At 52.7% G+C, this 17,500-nt stretch overlaps 2 protein-coding genes across 2 annotated transcripts in view; one reads left to right on the top strand and one right to left on the bottom strand.

The window, feature by feature from the left end:
• Positions 1 to 17,500, top strand: part of LOC126578829 (insulin-like growth factor-binding protein complex acid labile subunit) — a 107,261-nt gene that overhangs the window by 12,983 nt on the left and 76,778 nt on the right. The window lies entirely within an intron of this gene.
• LOC126574085 (uncharacterized) lies at positions 5,520 to 10,126 on the bottom strand. The gene is made up of 2 exons (XM_050234043.1): positions 9,341 to 10,126; positions 5,520 to 7,865 (listed from the first exon to the last, which is right to left on the bottom strand). Exons 1-2 carry the CDS (start codon positions 10,124 to 10,126, stop codon positions 5,520 to 5,522), a joined length of 3,132 nt encoding a protein of 1,043 aa, XP_050090000.1.

Raw genomic sequence — 17,500 nt, forward strand, 5'->3', positions numbered from 1 at the left:
GGAAAAAGAAGCAAAAGAAAAAAACAGTAGACGGAAAGCGAGAGGGAAAATAGATAATTTTATTACCTTCAACGCCCGGGAAAACTTTCATTTCATGCAGTTCGACAGCGTGGCGAAGCGTCCGCAGTTCGTGTCCAGGAGCCATGCTTGTGGAGGAAATTGCTTTGCAGACCGGACCAACTGCTCCGCCCGCCGTCACATTTGCGGTCTACCATGTGTCTGTTGCAAGGGGAGAGGTTTTTGGAGGGAAAAAGTTGAGTGTCTCGTTCCGTTTTTCTCCCAGTCCCATTGTGCTGTGTCGAGGAAATGTATTTTTTGAGCTTCGTTCCTCGTTCACCCCTTCTGTTCGGTTATCTGACCAACTGCAGCAATGGCACTGGAATGGCTGACTCTCCCCCTGTCTGGCGGTGGCCATTGAATGCAGTTTTCGAATTGCATTTCAGCTAACTTCTGTTAATTAGTGTCTTCCATTCGCTGGCCCGTGTGTAGAGTGCGCTAACGCCCCACTGAGTCCAATGGTTATGTCCGGAGCCATTATGGAGCAAACGATGGGAAACGGTGACGCTGTCTCCGGCGAAGATGGCAATCTCCTGCAGCTGCAGAAGGGTCAAGCGAGTGAGCATTGGGGGCGGCCGGTGGTTCAAGGTCAAGGCAAGTGGCCGACGACAACCCTGGGCCTCGTCGGTGCGTTTATGAGGCGAATTAAGGGGAATTAGTTTCCTTTCCGTTTCTTTCAGTTACAAGTGGGTCTAAGAGGAGAGATAGAGACGAAAAGGGCGGATGATAAACTTGACGCGAACGCACACAATGGAAGACGGCAATGAATGTGGCCATTTTGCTTCAAACTTCCTTCTTTTACGTGCTGCTCTACGTGCTGCTTCTAAGGACACCTCACTAACGAGGGAAGAAAATGAAGAGCATTTTTTGTTTATTTTTTTTCGAGGGTGTAGATGTAGTTGCAAAAATGGTTATTGTATATTCACCGAGCAGAGATAACCGAACCGAGTGGTTCCGACGACAGAGCAATAGTGTAAAGTGCAGCGCTTGAAGGCCCAAAGTGTTGGCGTAGCTGCATTCTTCGCTTTTTCTGTTGCAAAAAAGGAAATTGCTTCCGTTTTATGGTCTAATCCCTTCTTTTACACATCTCTCGACAATGTTGGCGAGCCATCCAACGGGGAGGTACGATGGAAAGATAGTGGTTGCTGGTGCGCATAATGCTGGTATTGTGCTCCGTTAGTTCTCGGCGCCGCACAGTGGCGCTTACCCCCTTCCACGTTCGCAGTTTATAATTAAAAGATTTTTATCTCAATTTGATAAAGTTTTACGTCCATCTTACCACGATGAGGGAAGCGGGTTGTTGTAGCCAATGCAAATGGAACGGACGAGGCGAAGGTTTTCACTGGAATTCGCGCTCTGAGAACCACCCCGGGAGGGGAGGGAGGTTTATTGCAAATGGCTCATTTCGGTCCAAAAGTCACAGAGACAGAGAGAAGACGACTCGTATATGCAGACACCAGCACTGACGCGGTGTTATGTGTTATCGCAGATCACCGAGAAAGATCGCTGTTGTCGACCATGCAGCTGGACTGCAAATTGTTGTTCCATTCCTTCGGCGCCTTCGAAGAGAAGTTGTTGCTCAGTCTCTGCTTTGTCTGCTTGATTCTCTCCAGTGCTGTTGTGTCATTTCAACAAGTGGCCCAACCTCCAAGATCCCGTGTTCGTGATAAGTTGGCGCGTGAAACGTTCAAATTTCCATTCGGATCGGAACGTCATCCTTCCTTCTTTTCTCAACACAACAACGCGCATGGTGTTATGGGACGCAACAGAATACCAATGTCTTGCGGCTGCGAATGTGCATATCAGTCTGCATATCATCGCTTGTAGCGGAGTCATTAAGCTACGCATTACAAAGTGGAATGTTCCGGCACAGCTACTCGGCCCCTCCGTCTGGTACTGTCGGTGTGACATTAGAGATTCGGAATTCGCAACCCGCAGCGCTCGTGTTTCGCTCCGTAGCGCACATTTTTTTGCACCTTTTTCCTCGCTTTCCATCTAGTTTCCATAACGTTTTCACATTTCCTCTTTTTGTATTCTCCCCTCTTGGAGCTTGGGCGGATGTGTGGCATCATAAATTGGACTTTTAATTGACACACTCGGCAGCAGGAGAGGGAGGGACCACACAGTGCACCACCCTATTGGAGGACTAAACTAAATTTCGTTCCCTTTTTTTCGCTGCTGAGTTTCGGTGACGGGCAACTCGACAGCCGAGTGTCCGTCCAGCACCGTCAGTCGGTGGTTTTCCAGCAACAGGCAGGACAGTATGCGACAGTACGGTCCAGTCCAAGCCCTTGACGCTTGTCTCTTGGTGTGTCTATGATGCAATTTATATGCATTCTTCTTCTGCATAGCGCCACAGTTAATGGACAGGCGAAAGGAGTGGAGTGTAAAATGGATCTAGGACGTCGCCCAGCTCGTCACTCTGGTTGGTTAAAATGCAACAAAATGCCGCTTCAGCATCCCCCGGTCCGTGGTGTTGCATGTATGCGGTTTCCATCTTGCCTTCCTGTGTCTCCCAGTCCGTCACGTGATGAACTCTGTAACGTGATGTGGACCACCTCATGTCTCCTGTGGTTGTTTATTAAAAAATATAAATTGATGCACCAGTGACCAGCGGGTGAGGAGAAGGAAAAGTAGTGTGGTTAGTTCGGTTTGGTTGGCTTGTGGCTTCCCCCCCCCCCCCCCCCCCGGACGTTTTCTTCCTTCTTCATCCTCCATCTGGTGCGTCTGTTGCAGGGCGCTAGAAGTTACACCGTGAAAATGGCACGCAGCGTTGTGCTACGAGATTGAAGCACAACTTCCATCGGTCTATCGTTGGTCCATCTACAACGAGTGCTATCGGTGGGGTGCCGCCAAGTGATGGAGACCCGGGGAGGGAATAAGCAAAACCACAGTCGCGCCACAAGGTTTCATCATCATCATCGACGAAGGCGAAGACGCGGTACTGCGGTTTGCTGGCGTCTTTCAGTCGTCGGATCTGCCAGAAGAAGAGACGTTCAATTCTCTCCTCTCTGTTTCAGCTCGTGCTGGGCGCGAGCTTATTGGTCGCTTGCTGTGAAGCCGAGGCCCAGGCGTCGTGATCTTTATCAGCAGTTTGAGCGCTTGCAAAGCAAAGTGGTCGCGACTGCCAACCGCGCTGATACAGAGCCGATCCGCGACCACTCCGCGGGTTTGAAGGAATTGAATTGAACTAATTAAGGCGGCATCCCTTGTCTTGACCGCTCGCGAGCGTACACACTTCGTTCGTTTGGAGCGTTGTTCTGACCCGGCTAATGCAAACAAAGCGCTCCATATTTATCTGGCACCCCGCCTTCCTCCAGAAAACCAACAATAGAACTCGCTAGGCCTATGGCTACAGCACCACCAGGTGTGTCACTTCGCCACTTTGATCGAACGAATACAAAAATGATTTTCCGACGCGTGAAATATGGGAACCCCCCCCCCCCTCCTCCCCCGGTAATGGAGGTCGCTCCGCGGGCCATCAGCGTGAATGCTTTTAGCTCGATTGCGCCAACGGCCACGTCCGACGCGGGGAATACCTTTTGTATTCCTGAATCGGAACGATCCAATTCGAAAAATGCCCGCGTGTGCTCTCTCCAATAGGTCATTCGGTAGGTCAGGTCGCTTCCATTCCATTCCACGCGGCGAGCGGATAGATGGGACGGTGATTTGTTCTGTTCCGCACGATCCGCAAACGCACCCGCTGCTCATTAGGTGGCGGCGAGCGGTGCAGCGAGAACGTGGTCGAACAAATAGGTTAATTGGAGGAACCGCGAAACCGCCTCCTTCAATCCCGGGGTGTGTCTCTTGTGCTCTCTCCCGGCCTTTGATGATTTAGTGATCATTTTCGGGTGTTTGCGGTCCGCGCGCGCGCGCGTTGGTGTTTATTAGTGAAATTTGTGGGGGGAAATCCAGCTGGTGGCTGCCAAAGAAAAATGACCAAATTTCCGGATTAATGTGCCACGAACCAGGGCCGTTCGCACCATGTAATCTGATTAGGGATTAGGGCCCTATACTTTGGGATTCCGGGACAAGGCGTCAGTCGTGTTTGATGAGAACTGACCAGTTGGTCCAGTTTCTGGGTTAATTTGATATCGACACGCTACACTTTCTATGCGGTGCGAGGGGCGAGGCGCAACTATAAGCCATCGTTCCACCAACTGCAAAGGCATCAGGCATCAGGTCGGTCATCAGAGGTCCATTGAGAGAGAGAGGTCCACGATTAGGTTAGGCATCAGCATGCTCGCTCATAACTTCTCAACTCACTCACTCTCTCTTTCTCCTTCTCTTCACTTACAGGTAATTTCACATGTTTTGCACCTACACCGGGATTCGATTGGGAGCTTAGTGGCGTCGTGTGTGAGTACCGGTATCGGTTTCTCCCAGAGGCAAGTGTTTCGAATTACCGACTAGCACGACATCGATCAAGGGGTTGCGGGAGTGAGAGAAACCCCAGCTACCGCCCATCAAGGCCCGGGGGTAATTTCCACTGTTTATTATAGATTTATAGCGCTCAACGGTCGGTTCCGTTTCCGGCCGTCTTGCTCCACTGAGGGAGCTTGTTGGGAGCTGATCGGTTTCGGTTGGCCGGCCTGGCCCACCGAGGCCCAAAAACTCGAGGTTCGAGGGCTGCTCCGGTCCGGTCTCTATGGCCGACTTACGCCAAATTTATTGTCGGTTTACATGACCTAAGTAAACTACTTCACGATTGCTGCCGCTACACACCATAGTAGAGGCCGATTTGATGGTTGCTGGCAGAATGCTGGCTGGCTGGCTGGCTGGCTGGCTTCTCCGTTTCAACAGCCATTGTACCCGCCCCGTGCTCCGGAGCGTTGTGGGAACTGAGGACTGGTGTTTATACCGCAAGATATGCAAATCAGCCGTTTGCCGTGGAGCGCCGAGTAGCGTAGAGAGTATCGCCAATGGTGTACCGTGGCGCTGCCCTGGCTTATAAATCGTGTAAGCCGTCCAAGGCAGCCTTCTCATCCTCCTTCGTTTTTATGCTACCCCGGGCCTCTATCTGCACGAATTAATCTAAGGAATTAGTGCGCTGTGTGCGGGGTATATGATGAATTAGGTTTACCTCGACCGTGGCAACTAGAGTGAGAAGTTTGGACCTTTTGACTTGTAGGAACTGCGGTACTACGGTAACATCTCCCGTTAAAATTGGATTCCATTAAAGCAACTTCATATAAAGACCGTGGTGCCTGAATATTGACTCCTGCTGCTGCTCACAGAAATGTGGCTTTAAACATGCAACATGCACCATAAATCCTGTGGTCGACACACTCACATTTTTTTTTTTAGAACAACCATTTATTAACCTAAACGGTCTCCGGCCCTCTGCCACACCAACGGCAATCCGTTCCTTTTCAGGCTAATCCGCTGGTGCAGCCGGCCCTCCCACTCACTCCCACCACTGAACTCTTCGCACTGCTCCTCTCAGAGCGGGCGAGAGCCCATTACGCCGCGTTAGCGACAGGAACCGGGCGTCCTATCGCTTCCCTTGGCTGTTGTTGCAGGAGCCGACGCCGAAATCGCCTCTCCACTGCGAGGATCGCTGCTTCTTCGTCGACAGCTCGTCGACAGCGCTCGACCTCCTCCAAGTTCCCCGATGTCAGGGCTGCGCGGAGCTCGTCCTGTGCTCGTCGTAGGCGGAGTCGTGCCTCCACCACTTGCCGTTTCGTCGGATCAGCCTCTATCGTCCTGGCTGCTCTCCGATCCCGTGCTCGTGCGTTGCGCTGCTGCCGTTGCAGGGCGACGCGCTGCCCTGCCTCCGATGAAGATGAGAGCTGACGTCTCTCTGCTCGTCGTCGACGCTGTGCCGCGTTGTACCGTAAACGGCGCGTTTCGATGATTGCGGCCGCTAGGGCGGGAGCTGCCGCTGCCTCAAGTCGTGCTACTCTGGCCTGCTCCTCGGCCCATTCACGTTGCAGTTGAGAGGTGATGTCCCGGGCGGCTCGACTCACGTTGTCCCATTCGTGTGTCCCCTGGAGCATGTGCTCCAAAAGCGCTTCCGGCGTCAGAATCGTGCCTCCCTCCGTCAGGCATTGATCCCGAACAGCGCTGAACCGAGGACATTCGAACAACACATGTTCCGGGGTCTCTGGCACTCCGTGACAGTTGGTGCAGTCTGGGGACCGAGTAAACCCTCTGCCGTGCAGATATTCACGGAAGAAGCCGTGGCCGGAAAGAATCTGCGACAGGTGAAAGTTTACTTGTCCATGGTTCCTGCTGAACCACCGCTCCACATCCGGGATAACGCGACGAATCCACCGACTGTGAAGGCTCGCCGTCCTGTCGTCCTTCTCCTTGTCCCATTCCTGTTGCCAGGCCTGGAACGTTGCGGCGCGCTCGCGCTTCCTGATTGTCAGAGCGCAGGCCTGGTGTTCGCGTGTGGCCCTGTAGCAGCGGGCATCTTCGTTCAGTCGTAGGCATATTGGGACAAGCCTAGCCAGGAGTACCGCCGACCAGTAACTAGCGGTGCGGAAGGTGCTGGCGACGCCTTTCGCCATTTCGCGTTGCACTCGTTGCAGGATGCGCCGGTTACATTGCAGATTCGTCGCTTGCTCTGCCCATATGGGGGCAACGTAGCACAGTGTCGAGTCGATGACGCTGGCTATGATCTTCCGGGACTGGCTCGACGGTCCGCCGTGGTTCCGCATGGCAAACCGGAGAGCCTGGACCTGCTTCATTGCCTTCTCCGCTATGAACTGAACGTGTGGCCCCCACTGGAGGCGCTCTTGCAGCATCACGCCCAAGTATCGGATGCTTCTCGATACGCTGAGTGCCTGTCCATCCATCTCGTAAGCCGTGACCCTGTCTTTCCTCATCGACGTGAAGACTAGGGTCTCCGTCTTCTCTGTAGTCAGCTTCAAGTCGTGAGCAATCATCCATCCCCGCACCGCATCGACTGCCTCTGTTGCTAGCTCAATCGCCAGTGCTGGTGTTGTTGCGAGAGCCGTGATTATGACGTCGTCTGCGTATGCGTAGATGCTGCAGTCCGGTGGAAGCTGGACGGCCAGCACACTGTCGTACAAGATGTTCCACAGGGTTGGCCCGAGAATCGACCCTTGTGGAACTCCAGCTGTGACCGCTCTCGACAGAATCCCCTGAGATGTCTGGTACTGCAGTATTCTGCCCCGGAAGTACTGGCCGATTATTCGCAGCAGGGGCTCTGGAACGGCCATACGGTTGAGGGCTTGGCCGATCCGCGTCCAGCTCGCGGAGTTAAAGGCGTTGCGAACGTCAAGTGCAACGACAGCACAACATCGCTTGTTTCGCCCATTGCTTACGCCGAAAGATAGAGCGTGCTTAGCATGATCCAGGACTGCCTCTATCGCACTGATCGTCGATCTCCCCTTCCGGAAGCCAAATTGCCTGGTCGAGAGTCGCGCGCCGTCCGTTGCGTGCTCAACGTAGTCATTGAGTCGACTCAGCAAGACTCGCTCGAATACCTTGCCGACGGTATTCAGCAGGCAGAGCGGCCGGTAGGAGGACGCACTTCCGGGTTGCTTACCCGGCTTGGGAAGGAGAACCAAGCGCTGCACCTTCCATTCTGTCGGGAACTCGCAGTTGTTCAGCAGTTCCTGGAACAGTTGGCGGTAGACTGCCGGATACTTCGCCATAGATGTTGCTACGGCCACGTTCGGTATCCCGTCGGGTCCTGGAGCTTTCTTGGTGGCCAGCCGGGCCGCAATGTCCAGAAGCTCGCTGTCAGTCACTTCTCGGAGAGATTGCGCATTGTGGCTGAGGGTTCTAGCAGGCCACTCCATGGGATCGTGGTGGGGGAACAGCACACTGATTATCTGCAACAGGACCACCGGGTCCATTTCCTGTGGTGTTCGTCCGCCACGCATCCACCCCATTGCCAGCTGGAACGCATTCCCCCACGGGTTGTCATCAAGAGAGATGGCAAGCTCCGCGATTTTCGATCTCTTGCTGGCGCGGATCGCTTTGGTTAGTGCGCGCTTCGCCGCGCGGTAGATCTCTGCCCTGGTAGCTCTAGTGTCCGGGTTCCTTGCTTTATGGAGCATCTTTCGGGCTTTTCGGCAGTCTTTCCGCAGTGCTCGGATTTCCTCGGTCCACCAGTAAACTGATTTTGTGGCAGGGTTTCCACTAGCACGCGGCATAGAGAGATCGCATGCCTTGACCAGCAGGCGAGTGATGTCCGCCAACTCTGTTGCCTCCGTGAAGCGGATGTCTTCCAGCGTTAATAAAAATGCTTCTCGTGCGAAGTGGCTCACTCTCCATCGCCTGAATTGCAGTTGTTGTGCAGAGGTGGTAGGTAGTAGTCCGCTTTGCCTCCCTGCTGCTGTAGGGGGGGTTCCCGGTTGGACGGTGAATACGATGCCTGCGTGGTCCGACAGCATATCTTCGGGTGAGACGTGCCAGTCGTTTTGGCCGATGATCGAGGGGCTGGCAAAGGTCAAATCGACGATCGAGGGCCCCGCAGCGCCGCTTCCTAGGTAGGTTGGAGTATTGCCCCTGTTCATCAGGATCAAACCCAAATCCTGCATGGTTGACAACAGTTCTATGCCCCGGTTGTTGTGACTTCGGCTTCCCCACTCGGTTGCTTTCGCATTGAAGTCGCCCCCCACCACGACTCGGGGGCAGCTTCTCAGCAAAACAGTGAGACTATCCAGCAGGCAGCGGAAACGGTCGATGTTCCACGATGGCGGAGCATAGCAGCTGGCAAACGTTACACCACTAACGTTCGCCACCACTATGCCTGTTTCGCTGGAGCTTATCCGTTTCTGGATCGGGTGTCGTCCGCTGGCAATTATGGCACACGTTCCTACTCTGTCCGTCTGCCATCTTCCATTCGTTGGGGGCGGGTACGGTTCCGACACCAGGCATACGTCTGCTCCCTCTTCTCTAGCGGTCTGGTTCAGGAGGTCCTGCGCCGCTCTACTCCGGTTGCAGTTCAGCTGTATTACTCGGATTGCGGCTGCGCTGCATCCATTGTCGCTCGTCTGTAGCTCTACGAAGAGGAGACGACACCGCACGCTCTGGCGCCTACCGGGTGAGGACCGCCGCACTTGAGACATTTCGGCGTCTCTGTGCAGCTCCTGGAGTGGTGTCCTGGCTTAGCACAGCGCACGCAGTAATCCGAGCGATCTGGCCCGCTGCACATTCGGGCTTCGTGTCCCATTTCTAGGCAGCGGCGACAGCGTTTGCGTTCTGGTGGTGGCGGCTCTGATGGTTGTACCAAACATGTTGTCCTTATGATAGACACCATCTTCCCGCATATGCTGTGGGCTTGTTTGGCCGGTAGCCTTACCCTAGCCCGCTGCTGCTGATCCTGCATGCGCCTCATGGCCACTGTCACCAGATTTGCTCTTCCAGATGGGCCTAGTGCATTCACGATTGCCGCCTTAACATCGTCAGCCTCTGCCACTGGGTCGATGTTGTGTACTGCTACCTCCAGTAGTTGCTGCACTACAGTGGTCTTGGTGTCCTTTCCCAGGCATTGCCGTACTGCTCCAGCCACCTGCTCGCTGTCCGCTAAGCGTGGCATCTTTAGCAGCACGTCCCCTTGCCTGCTTTGCCGTGGTGCCATCATCTTCACACCCATCGCCGATTCTTCTTGCAGCTTGCGGCAGACGTCGAGGAAGGCCTGCCCCTCCGGCAACTGTATCTTCAAGACGTCTGTCCGACCGGTTGGGAGAAGTCGCCTCGCGGGGGCCGTGACTTCTCGCGGTTGCGTGGCTGCTGCTCGGCTGGCTCGGACGACACGACCCTGCTTTCCGACCGTGTTCCAGCCCTCGCCTTCTCCTGGTTCCTTGATGAGTTCTGCAAAGGTGTGCGGTGCCACCATTGCCGTCCGCTCGGGTCGCTGCTGACACTCGGGTCCTTGCTGAGCAGGATTTTCTCGTTCCTGGCGTACAGGTGCTGTTCTCTGCGCAGCTACCAATGTATCGATCCGGAGCTGCAGTACCGCATTGTCCTTTTTACACTCGTCGAGCTCTTTCTCGAGGTAACTGACCTTGGCAGCCATGCTGCCTAGGTCCTTTTTGAGTGACGTGAGCATCGCCATGAGCGCTTCGAAACGATCATGCTCGCTCATGTTGCGGCTATAACGGTGCTTTCCAGCAGTACATTCTGGGGGTTCATTCTCCGAGTCCTCGTTGTAATTCACATTCGCGGAGCTTACGTTTTCCGCTAATCGCCTAGATCGCCGCACGCAATCGGCATCCGCAGGAGGCGATGTAGCCTCTCTCTTTCTGTCCATTGCCCAGCTGCGTTAGGCTGCAGCTGGATCGAGCCCAGGCTCGATCGAGTACTTTGCACTCGAGCACTTTCTGCACTTGTTATCGGTTATCACTAACACCCGTACGATTTTGCCGAGGCACGCGGGCCTCCTTTCTGCCTCCAAAACAGTCGTTTTTTCACTTTCTCACTTTCCAGACCAGTGCGCCTGTTCGAAGCGGCCTTCTGCCTCCCAGCCTGCGCTCACTCCTCCCAGAACTTCCCGTGGTTCTTCCGTGATTCCGTGGTTTTCCAACAGCGTTCGCGAAAACACGTCTACAGAGTAGCTGTCAATAAGCATCTCGTCGTCGACACACTCACATGGCTCGTGCTATGACGATGGCGCGGCCCTTTTGCAAACAAACGACCAATTTCCCACCAGACCGGACCGGCACTGCACTAGCAGCCGAGCTAATCGGTACGGTGCCAAATTTCAACATGCTCCCTATGCTCGGGGTATGCTGATCGGCACCACACAACTCCCCTGATGGCCCGTCTATGTGCTGCTTTGGGCGTAAAATGCAATTTATGCTTCTATCTACAGTATGACGCCGCCCCCGGGGGGGGGGGGGGGGGGGGGGTGCAAACATAACTTCAATTATTTCCATAATCATTTTGAACCCCCCAAAACGCCCTTCTTCCTCCTCGTTTACCTATACGCTTGCGTGCAGCCTTTTTGGTTGGTTCTAATGATAATATTGAAATTTTTGGGCAACATTCATATTTACTTATTTCTCGGCTTGTATCTAGCCGGCGGCCAGCTGCCACCGGGGATCCCTCGACAGTACGACCTGAGTACGATGCAGCAAACCAACCACCCGAGCTGCACTCTGGAACAGGCATATAGGGTACATAAACACAAGCCATCGATGGAAACCTCGATGCATCCAAAAACCACCGACGGTGCCAACGGGATGTTCGCCGGTCAGGATGATGAACAGTATCGAGGGGATAGAGGAGATGCAGTGCACGGTGGTACAGCACATTGGCCCAATATCGAATGGCAAAGGTGCCGAAAGCGATCGGAATTGATTGTTAATTAATAATAAATAGTGCGCGCCAATGTTGGATCCAACCAGCAGCAACAACCGAAGCACCATCACCAGCATTGCTGCAGCTGGTGCTCGGTTGTTTTGTCGCATAAATCGCCGTCCATTCCAGGTTTGTGTATCCAGCTATTGACAGTTGAACAGTTATGGAAAATTGGTAATTGTTGGGAGGAACGATTAGCGTGGAATGAAAGTGATGGAACAGTTCCTGAACAGCTGCAAATCGAACCGAACCGAATTGTAATGTCGATCTGGATTAGATCCTGCCCCATTCGTACGTTTTGCAATCAATTTCAGCAAACGAGAGATGTTTATTCGATTAACTCTGGTACTTGTGCGCTGATAAGCATAGTTATAACTCACTTTATGCTCACAACGACCGACGCGAGCTTGTGCTGCATTGGTGTACGCGATGAATATTAGATCACCACTTGGAGCTTGGTGCTTCCAATCCACGAGAGTTCCAGTAGCTCATGATTTCATCGTTACGACGATGCTTCTACTACTGCTGCTGCTAAGTGTCATCTGACGCTCTTTCTCTTCTCACTACTATTACCTCGTGCTACCACCAGTAGCGAGATTGGCCAAAGTGTAGTTAGTTGGTGTTGCGCTGATCAAAAAAGGTTTCATCCACGTCCGCGTCCATCCAACTACCCAGCACTTTGGTTTCGGGAGCAAATTAGGTCAGCTCTCATGGCCACCACCACCGGCTAACGATGAAAGCGCCATAACGAATCGCACTTTTTCATCATCAGCGACCAGCGACCAGCGGCCGATGAAAGCATGACAAAAGTATCCGCTTTCCCACCACCATCACCACTAACAGCGTCCCTTTCTGGCGAGGAAATAGAAAATGGAGTCAGAACCCCGCTCCGCTCTCTGGTGCCTCTTTCGCTAGCGAATCTAAAAAAGTTGTTTAATTTACGGACATTTCAATTTATGTGTGTGCCCGGCTACGGAGCCGACTCCGTATGCATTCTGATGAATAAAAAATTAAAGACCAGACACTCTCCCGAGGCGCACACAGGATTGAGCTTTCGACCTCGAGTCCTGTGTGGAGTCCTGTTTCTGGTGCCGGTGCATCCCGAAGTTGGCATTTTCCCCGACCTAGATAGAGGGGTTTAAAAGCAGGAAAAAAGGAAAACAAAATTACGGAGCTCCAAAAACCGTTCCACGGGGGGGGGGGGCATCTCATGTGAAGCGAAGAGTTATCACACGGCGCGCGAATCAGGCGCGATGCACTCCGATTGGCATCCTGTACGGTGTATGTGCTCGGTACACACTTTGGCAATTTATTCGCGATCTGTTTTTATGTTTTTCTGGGCTTTTTTTCTCCTCTCTCTGGATGACGAATGTACCTAGTGTGTGATTTCGTTTCGTGCTCCAGGCTCTCTATTGGTTCGCGATCGCGCGGTTTTTTTCCCCACACAGCATCAAAGGACTTCGGTGCGAGAGCAGGATTTCAATAATCAACAATCCATTAAATAATTAAAACTAAATTTGTATGCTTTCGCACCGCACAGGGTGTTGTCATAGGGCGTGATTCGTTTACGATGCCCAGCCAGGCGGTGCGTCGGCGCCTAATGGAAGGGGAATTATGTTATTGACAATCATCCTCTGTCTGTGGAGTTTGTCACTGATTTCAACTTTTCCTGTTTTATTTCAACTTTTTCCGGAGCAATCGCAACAAATCGGAAGAGAAGAGAAGCATCGACAGTTTGATGTTGATCCGTCCCTCCCATCGAATGATCTGTTTTCATCAAGGCGGGATCGGTTGGAAAACTAATTTGCCTATTTCGAAGCTTTCCCGGGCCATTCTATGTGTAGCGAAGCGCCTAGACAAAAGCCCACACGCTTTGATGTCCTGCCACGACCATCCATCACCGTGCAGCAGCGTTGTTCGATTATGCTTGCAGCGGGGAATGATGTTAATCAAAGCCGCTTGCCACTGTCACTCACCGTACGTGTACACTAAGCCGCCGTCGATCGCATTTGGGGTATTGGTCACTTAGCAAACGGCAAAAGGGGGGGGGGGGGGGGGCGGCACCGGGCATCCGCAAATAGTTCGCTTGTAAACGTCAATCGGGATGAAATCGGAGTTTCTCGTTCGCTGAAGCAGCAGACGACACCCCTTTGGCTTTGATTTCGCGGAATCACGAACCGTCAACCGTGACACGTGACCATTCCGCTGGTCATTTTGGTTGAAGCGCGAACTCAGGTGACGGTATCTGGCCGAAAAGCCGGTGACAGTGACACTAATCCCTCCTCTCCCCCCACCGGGCGGATCGTGCTCGCTACGAGTCGAAGCCTGTTTGATTTGCCATTGATCGAATCCAGCGTGGAAGCTCCCGGCAAGGCAAGGTCCCAGGACCGGTGTGTACCCTTTGTACCCATCACCATGCCCTTCAAGCACCCCATCCAGCACTGAAAAAAAAAACCGTCGAAACCTGAAAATCCCCTTAACTCGTTTCGTTCGTCCAATTGTTCTCGAGGGTACGACGTGGTCGAGCGCATCGCAAACACTTCCAGTTCCATTGCACAACGACCAAGCCCCACATCGCTTCGTATCGTGTCTATGGCCACGGTGAAAAACCACATCTAAAACGAGTCGACGAGTCTCTCTCTCTCTCTCGCTCCGATGGTGTACCTTTGTTCGGTTTAGAACCTTCCTGGTGGATCCCAGGGTTTGGCGATTATCTGCCAATACCGACACGAGGAGAGCACAGGATAGATGTTAGGGGTTATATATTTAACGAATAACAGTGGAGATACTGACGTGACTTTTGCAGGTGCTACGCCAGGCACCGTAGTACAGTAGTCGTATGGCTTTGCAAATCCAAGAGCCACCGTCGACCCCGAACCGGTATCGTGTATCCAACGCTAGCTGGCGACCGGGTATCGGTGTAAGCTTAGCACCAGCGTGAAGAGAGTGAATCCCCTTTTTTGGCCTACAATCCTTTGATCGCGCTCAATGGCGCTACACAAACCGATAGGTGACACCGTCCAATCTGACTCCAACAATCAGACACCATACCATGGAGCACCGCTTCCGATCAACTTCACAATTGCAGTAACAAAAGGAGCTCCAATTTTGCGTGAAATCTACGTCTGCCAAAAGAAAAGTTGATACGCGAACTACCTGGTCACGGATACAGGGAGTTTGTAAAGTTTGACTTTTAGGAAACTTCAAATTGAGAACATCCAACTCGATAATCCTGGACCCTGACCTGGACTTGGGTTTGTGGTTTCACCTTTAGGCAATCTTCAGGTGACTTCGGGGGGACCTACAATACGTGACTTTGGCACATTTCTCCAGATTTATGCCTTAATGCCCCGTTCCCACCCCTGCAGATCAATCCTCTGATGCCCTCGGTGGCAAGCAGAACGTCAGCGGTGGTCTTTTACCAGCCGGGATTGGAGGCAGCTGATGGCTGCGTGGTCGCGCATTCGAGCTGACAAAAGGCACCAGCCAGTGGGTGATGATTCCATCGGCTACAATCTTGCGGCGGAACTAATTTATCTTTCTCGTCCTCTCCTTTTCCCCAACTGAAAACCGTGGCAATCGGTAGCGCCTCGGCTGCCGGCGGCTCGAACGGGACATTGTGGTGACGGTGTGGTGAGCCGATGGCATCTAGGGCACCCTGGTACACACCAAAGGCGAGTGGCGGCACCGTGGTGCTCTGGTGCTTACCCTCAGATCGGATCTCGTGGTTTTGATCTCGTATTGATCCATTAAACCATCTCCATCACCATCTTGCCGCTCGCGTACACGTGAGCACTGCTTCATCATCATCGCCATCATCACCGCGGTTGACGGTAGTCGGAGAGGGCCATCATTACCACCGGTGTGGTGTGTCGAGGACTGAGCCCTCGATTAGATCGACCTACCACTCCTCTCTTGCCCAGAGGGGGGGGGGGGGGAGTGTTGCTGTTTTAATTTGCCTGCCCTTCGCGGTATTGCATTGCTCGGAGGAAGGTGAATAGAAGGAGACGAAGGTCCGTAGTCACCGGTGGACGGGTTAATGTTGTGCCAGAGAGTGAACGCGAGTGCGCCCTCTCACAGCGTTCTGTGGGAAGGAACCACAAAAGTCACAACTCATCCATCAGCCATCGATGATGTGGAGGGGAAAAAAGGGGGTACAGAATGAGAGAACGGGTGAGTGAGTGATGACGAGCCGTTAGTCGCCATCAGCGCCAGCACCAGCATCATCATCATCATCATCATCATCAGCGCATCATGATCGCTGTCTTGCCTTCTAATCATGTATCGGGCTTGTCGGTCCTGTGTTTTCCGTTCTGCCGCCGATCGGGACCGCCACAGCATTCAATTATGTTGCGCCGAAGGAGCGCTCGCGTTCTCATCGTGGGTCATTTCAATCACCAGCGGCAACACTGCCCCTGCTGCTGCTGCTGCTGCTGCTGCGAGTTTGAAGGAATCAGATCGGAAGCATTATGATGGAAGGCCCTCATCTCGAATGAGAGAAGCTCAGAAATCACAAGTCCGCGGTCGAATGGCGCCTTTCGATTCCATTCTATCCGTGGCATCGATAGCCGCGGTTTGGTTCGAATGTGTCTTTGCACCCCCAAGTGCCCCCAAGTGGGGGAGGATTTGATCTCAACGTTCGATGGTGGGTTCTTTCGCTCGAATCCTATAATCATCATGCTCACCATCCGGGCAGGTTTGCAAGCAGGTTGTGGCGCACCTCCCCGCCAATACAAAGCCACTGGTGCCTTTGAGTCCAAACCAAGTGATACAAACCACGGAGTGGACGGATTTGCAGATTTGACCGGATCTCATCAGAAGCAGCTTGACTTTCAGCTTTTCGCTTCGCGGCCTTGACGCGGAATAGTGTGTCTATGTGTTCGAAGTAGCGAACTGACTCGCAGGATGGACTGACCGGCTGCCTAGTGCTACTGCTACTGCTGTTGATGAACTCTCCCCTCGCGATGCGATGCATAATGGATGGCTTCATTAGGCGATTGAAATGATTATCATGCAAATAAAGCTGAATTTTAAATCACATGATTGTGCGAAATAGTTGCGTCCTAGGTTCTCCATCGCGCTTGGTGGAGCACGCCAGTTCGCGCTAGTTAGGAATTCAGAAGAAAATGGTTGAAGTGTAGCAGGATAGCCGTGGATTGGGTCTATTTTGTCCGATTATTATCCGCAAAAAAGAGAATGCGAAACGGTTGTAGACAGGCAGCAGTGTTATCGCTGAGTGGATGAAGGTTTTGGACTGGGAGGCACTTCCCAATCAATGGCAGCACCGGGGTTTGATATCATCTGTTAGTTATCATTTACTTATTATGAGTTATCACCAGCGTCGTTTGGTAAATTTGGAATTGAAGTTTTTGGAATTTAGTCATTAATAGACAGGATCTAAGTCTTCTTATCTGAAAGTTCTTATCTGGCTTCAGCCTTATGGACACATTTCTTGAGTGTATTAGTTTCCTAAGGCTAAACTTTGTCTAACTGCTGCATTTTTTGTGGAGAACGATAAATTTAAAACCGCTATCGACATTTCTCTGTTTCGGTTGAAAGGATTAGCTTCCCCAGAAGTCTAATTTACACCCTGCAGTTCCTCGGGACTGTTCGGCGATGGAGATTTCGCACCTTCATCTTCACACTACTCGCCAGGTTGTCCCAGGTCGAGGTCGAGTGGATCCCAGATGGAGAAAACTCTCCATCGACAAACCCTTACACAACCGTTTGAAGCCTTGAGACAGCACTTCGGCAAATTATAATCAACCAACGACGAGCGAGCTTCGGCCGAAGAACCTCAGGATACACGTTCACTTGGCTTAAACCCCCTCTCTCCTCTGCAACGTGTGCATGTAATTTGTTTCTGTCTCATAGATTATTCAGGCAATCCAAGCGCTTCAGCGCGCCTGTACCAGCCACCCTTAGCAGGAAGATGCAGATATTGGAAAGCTATAATCCCGGTACGAAGATTGCGAGAAGTCCGCTCGGTGAAATACGGACTAGATTTGCACACTCGCTGTCGATGTGCAAAGACGCGGTTGAGGAGCACAAGCGGAACGCCCAGTACGTCCGCCAATCAATCGTGCGACCAACAAGCTCCGGACTGGCGACGTCGACAACCGGCTTTTCCGGGGCAATCGGGACGCTTCAATCAGTAGCA

This window comes from Anopheles aquasalis, chromosome 3, assembly GCF_943734665.1.
Source record: "Anopheles aquasalis chromosome 3, idAnoAquaMG_Q_19, whole genome shotgun sequence".
Lineage (NCBI taxonomy): Eukaryota > Metazoa > Arthropoda > Insecta > Diptera > Culicidae > Anopheles > Anopheles aquasalis.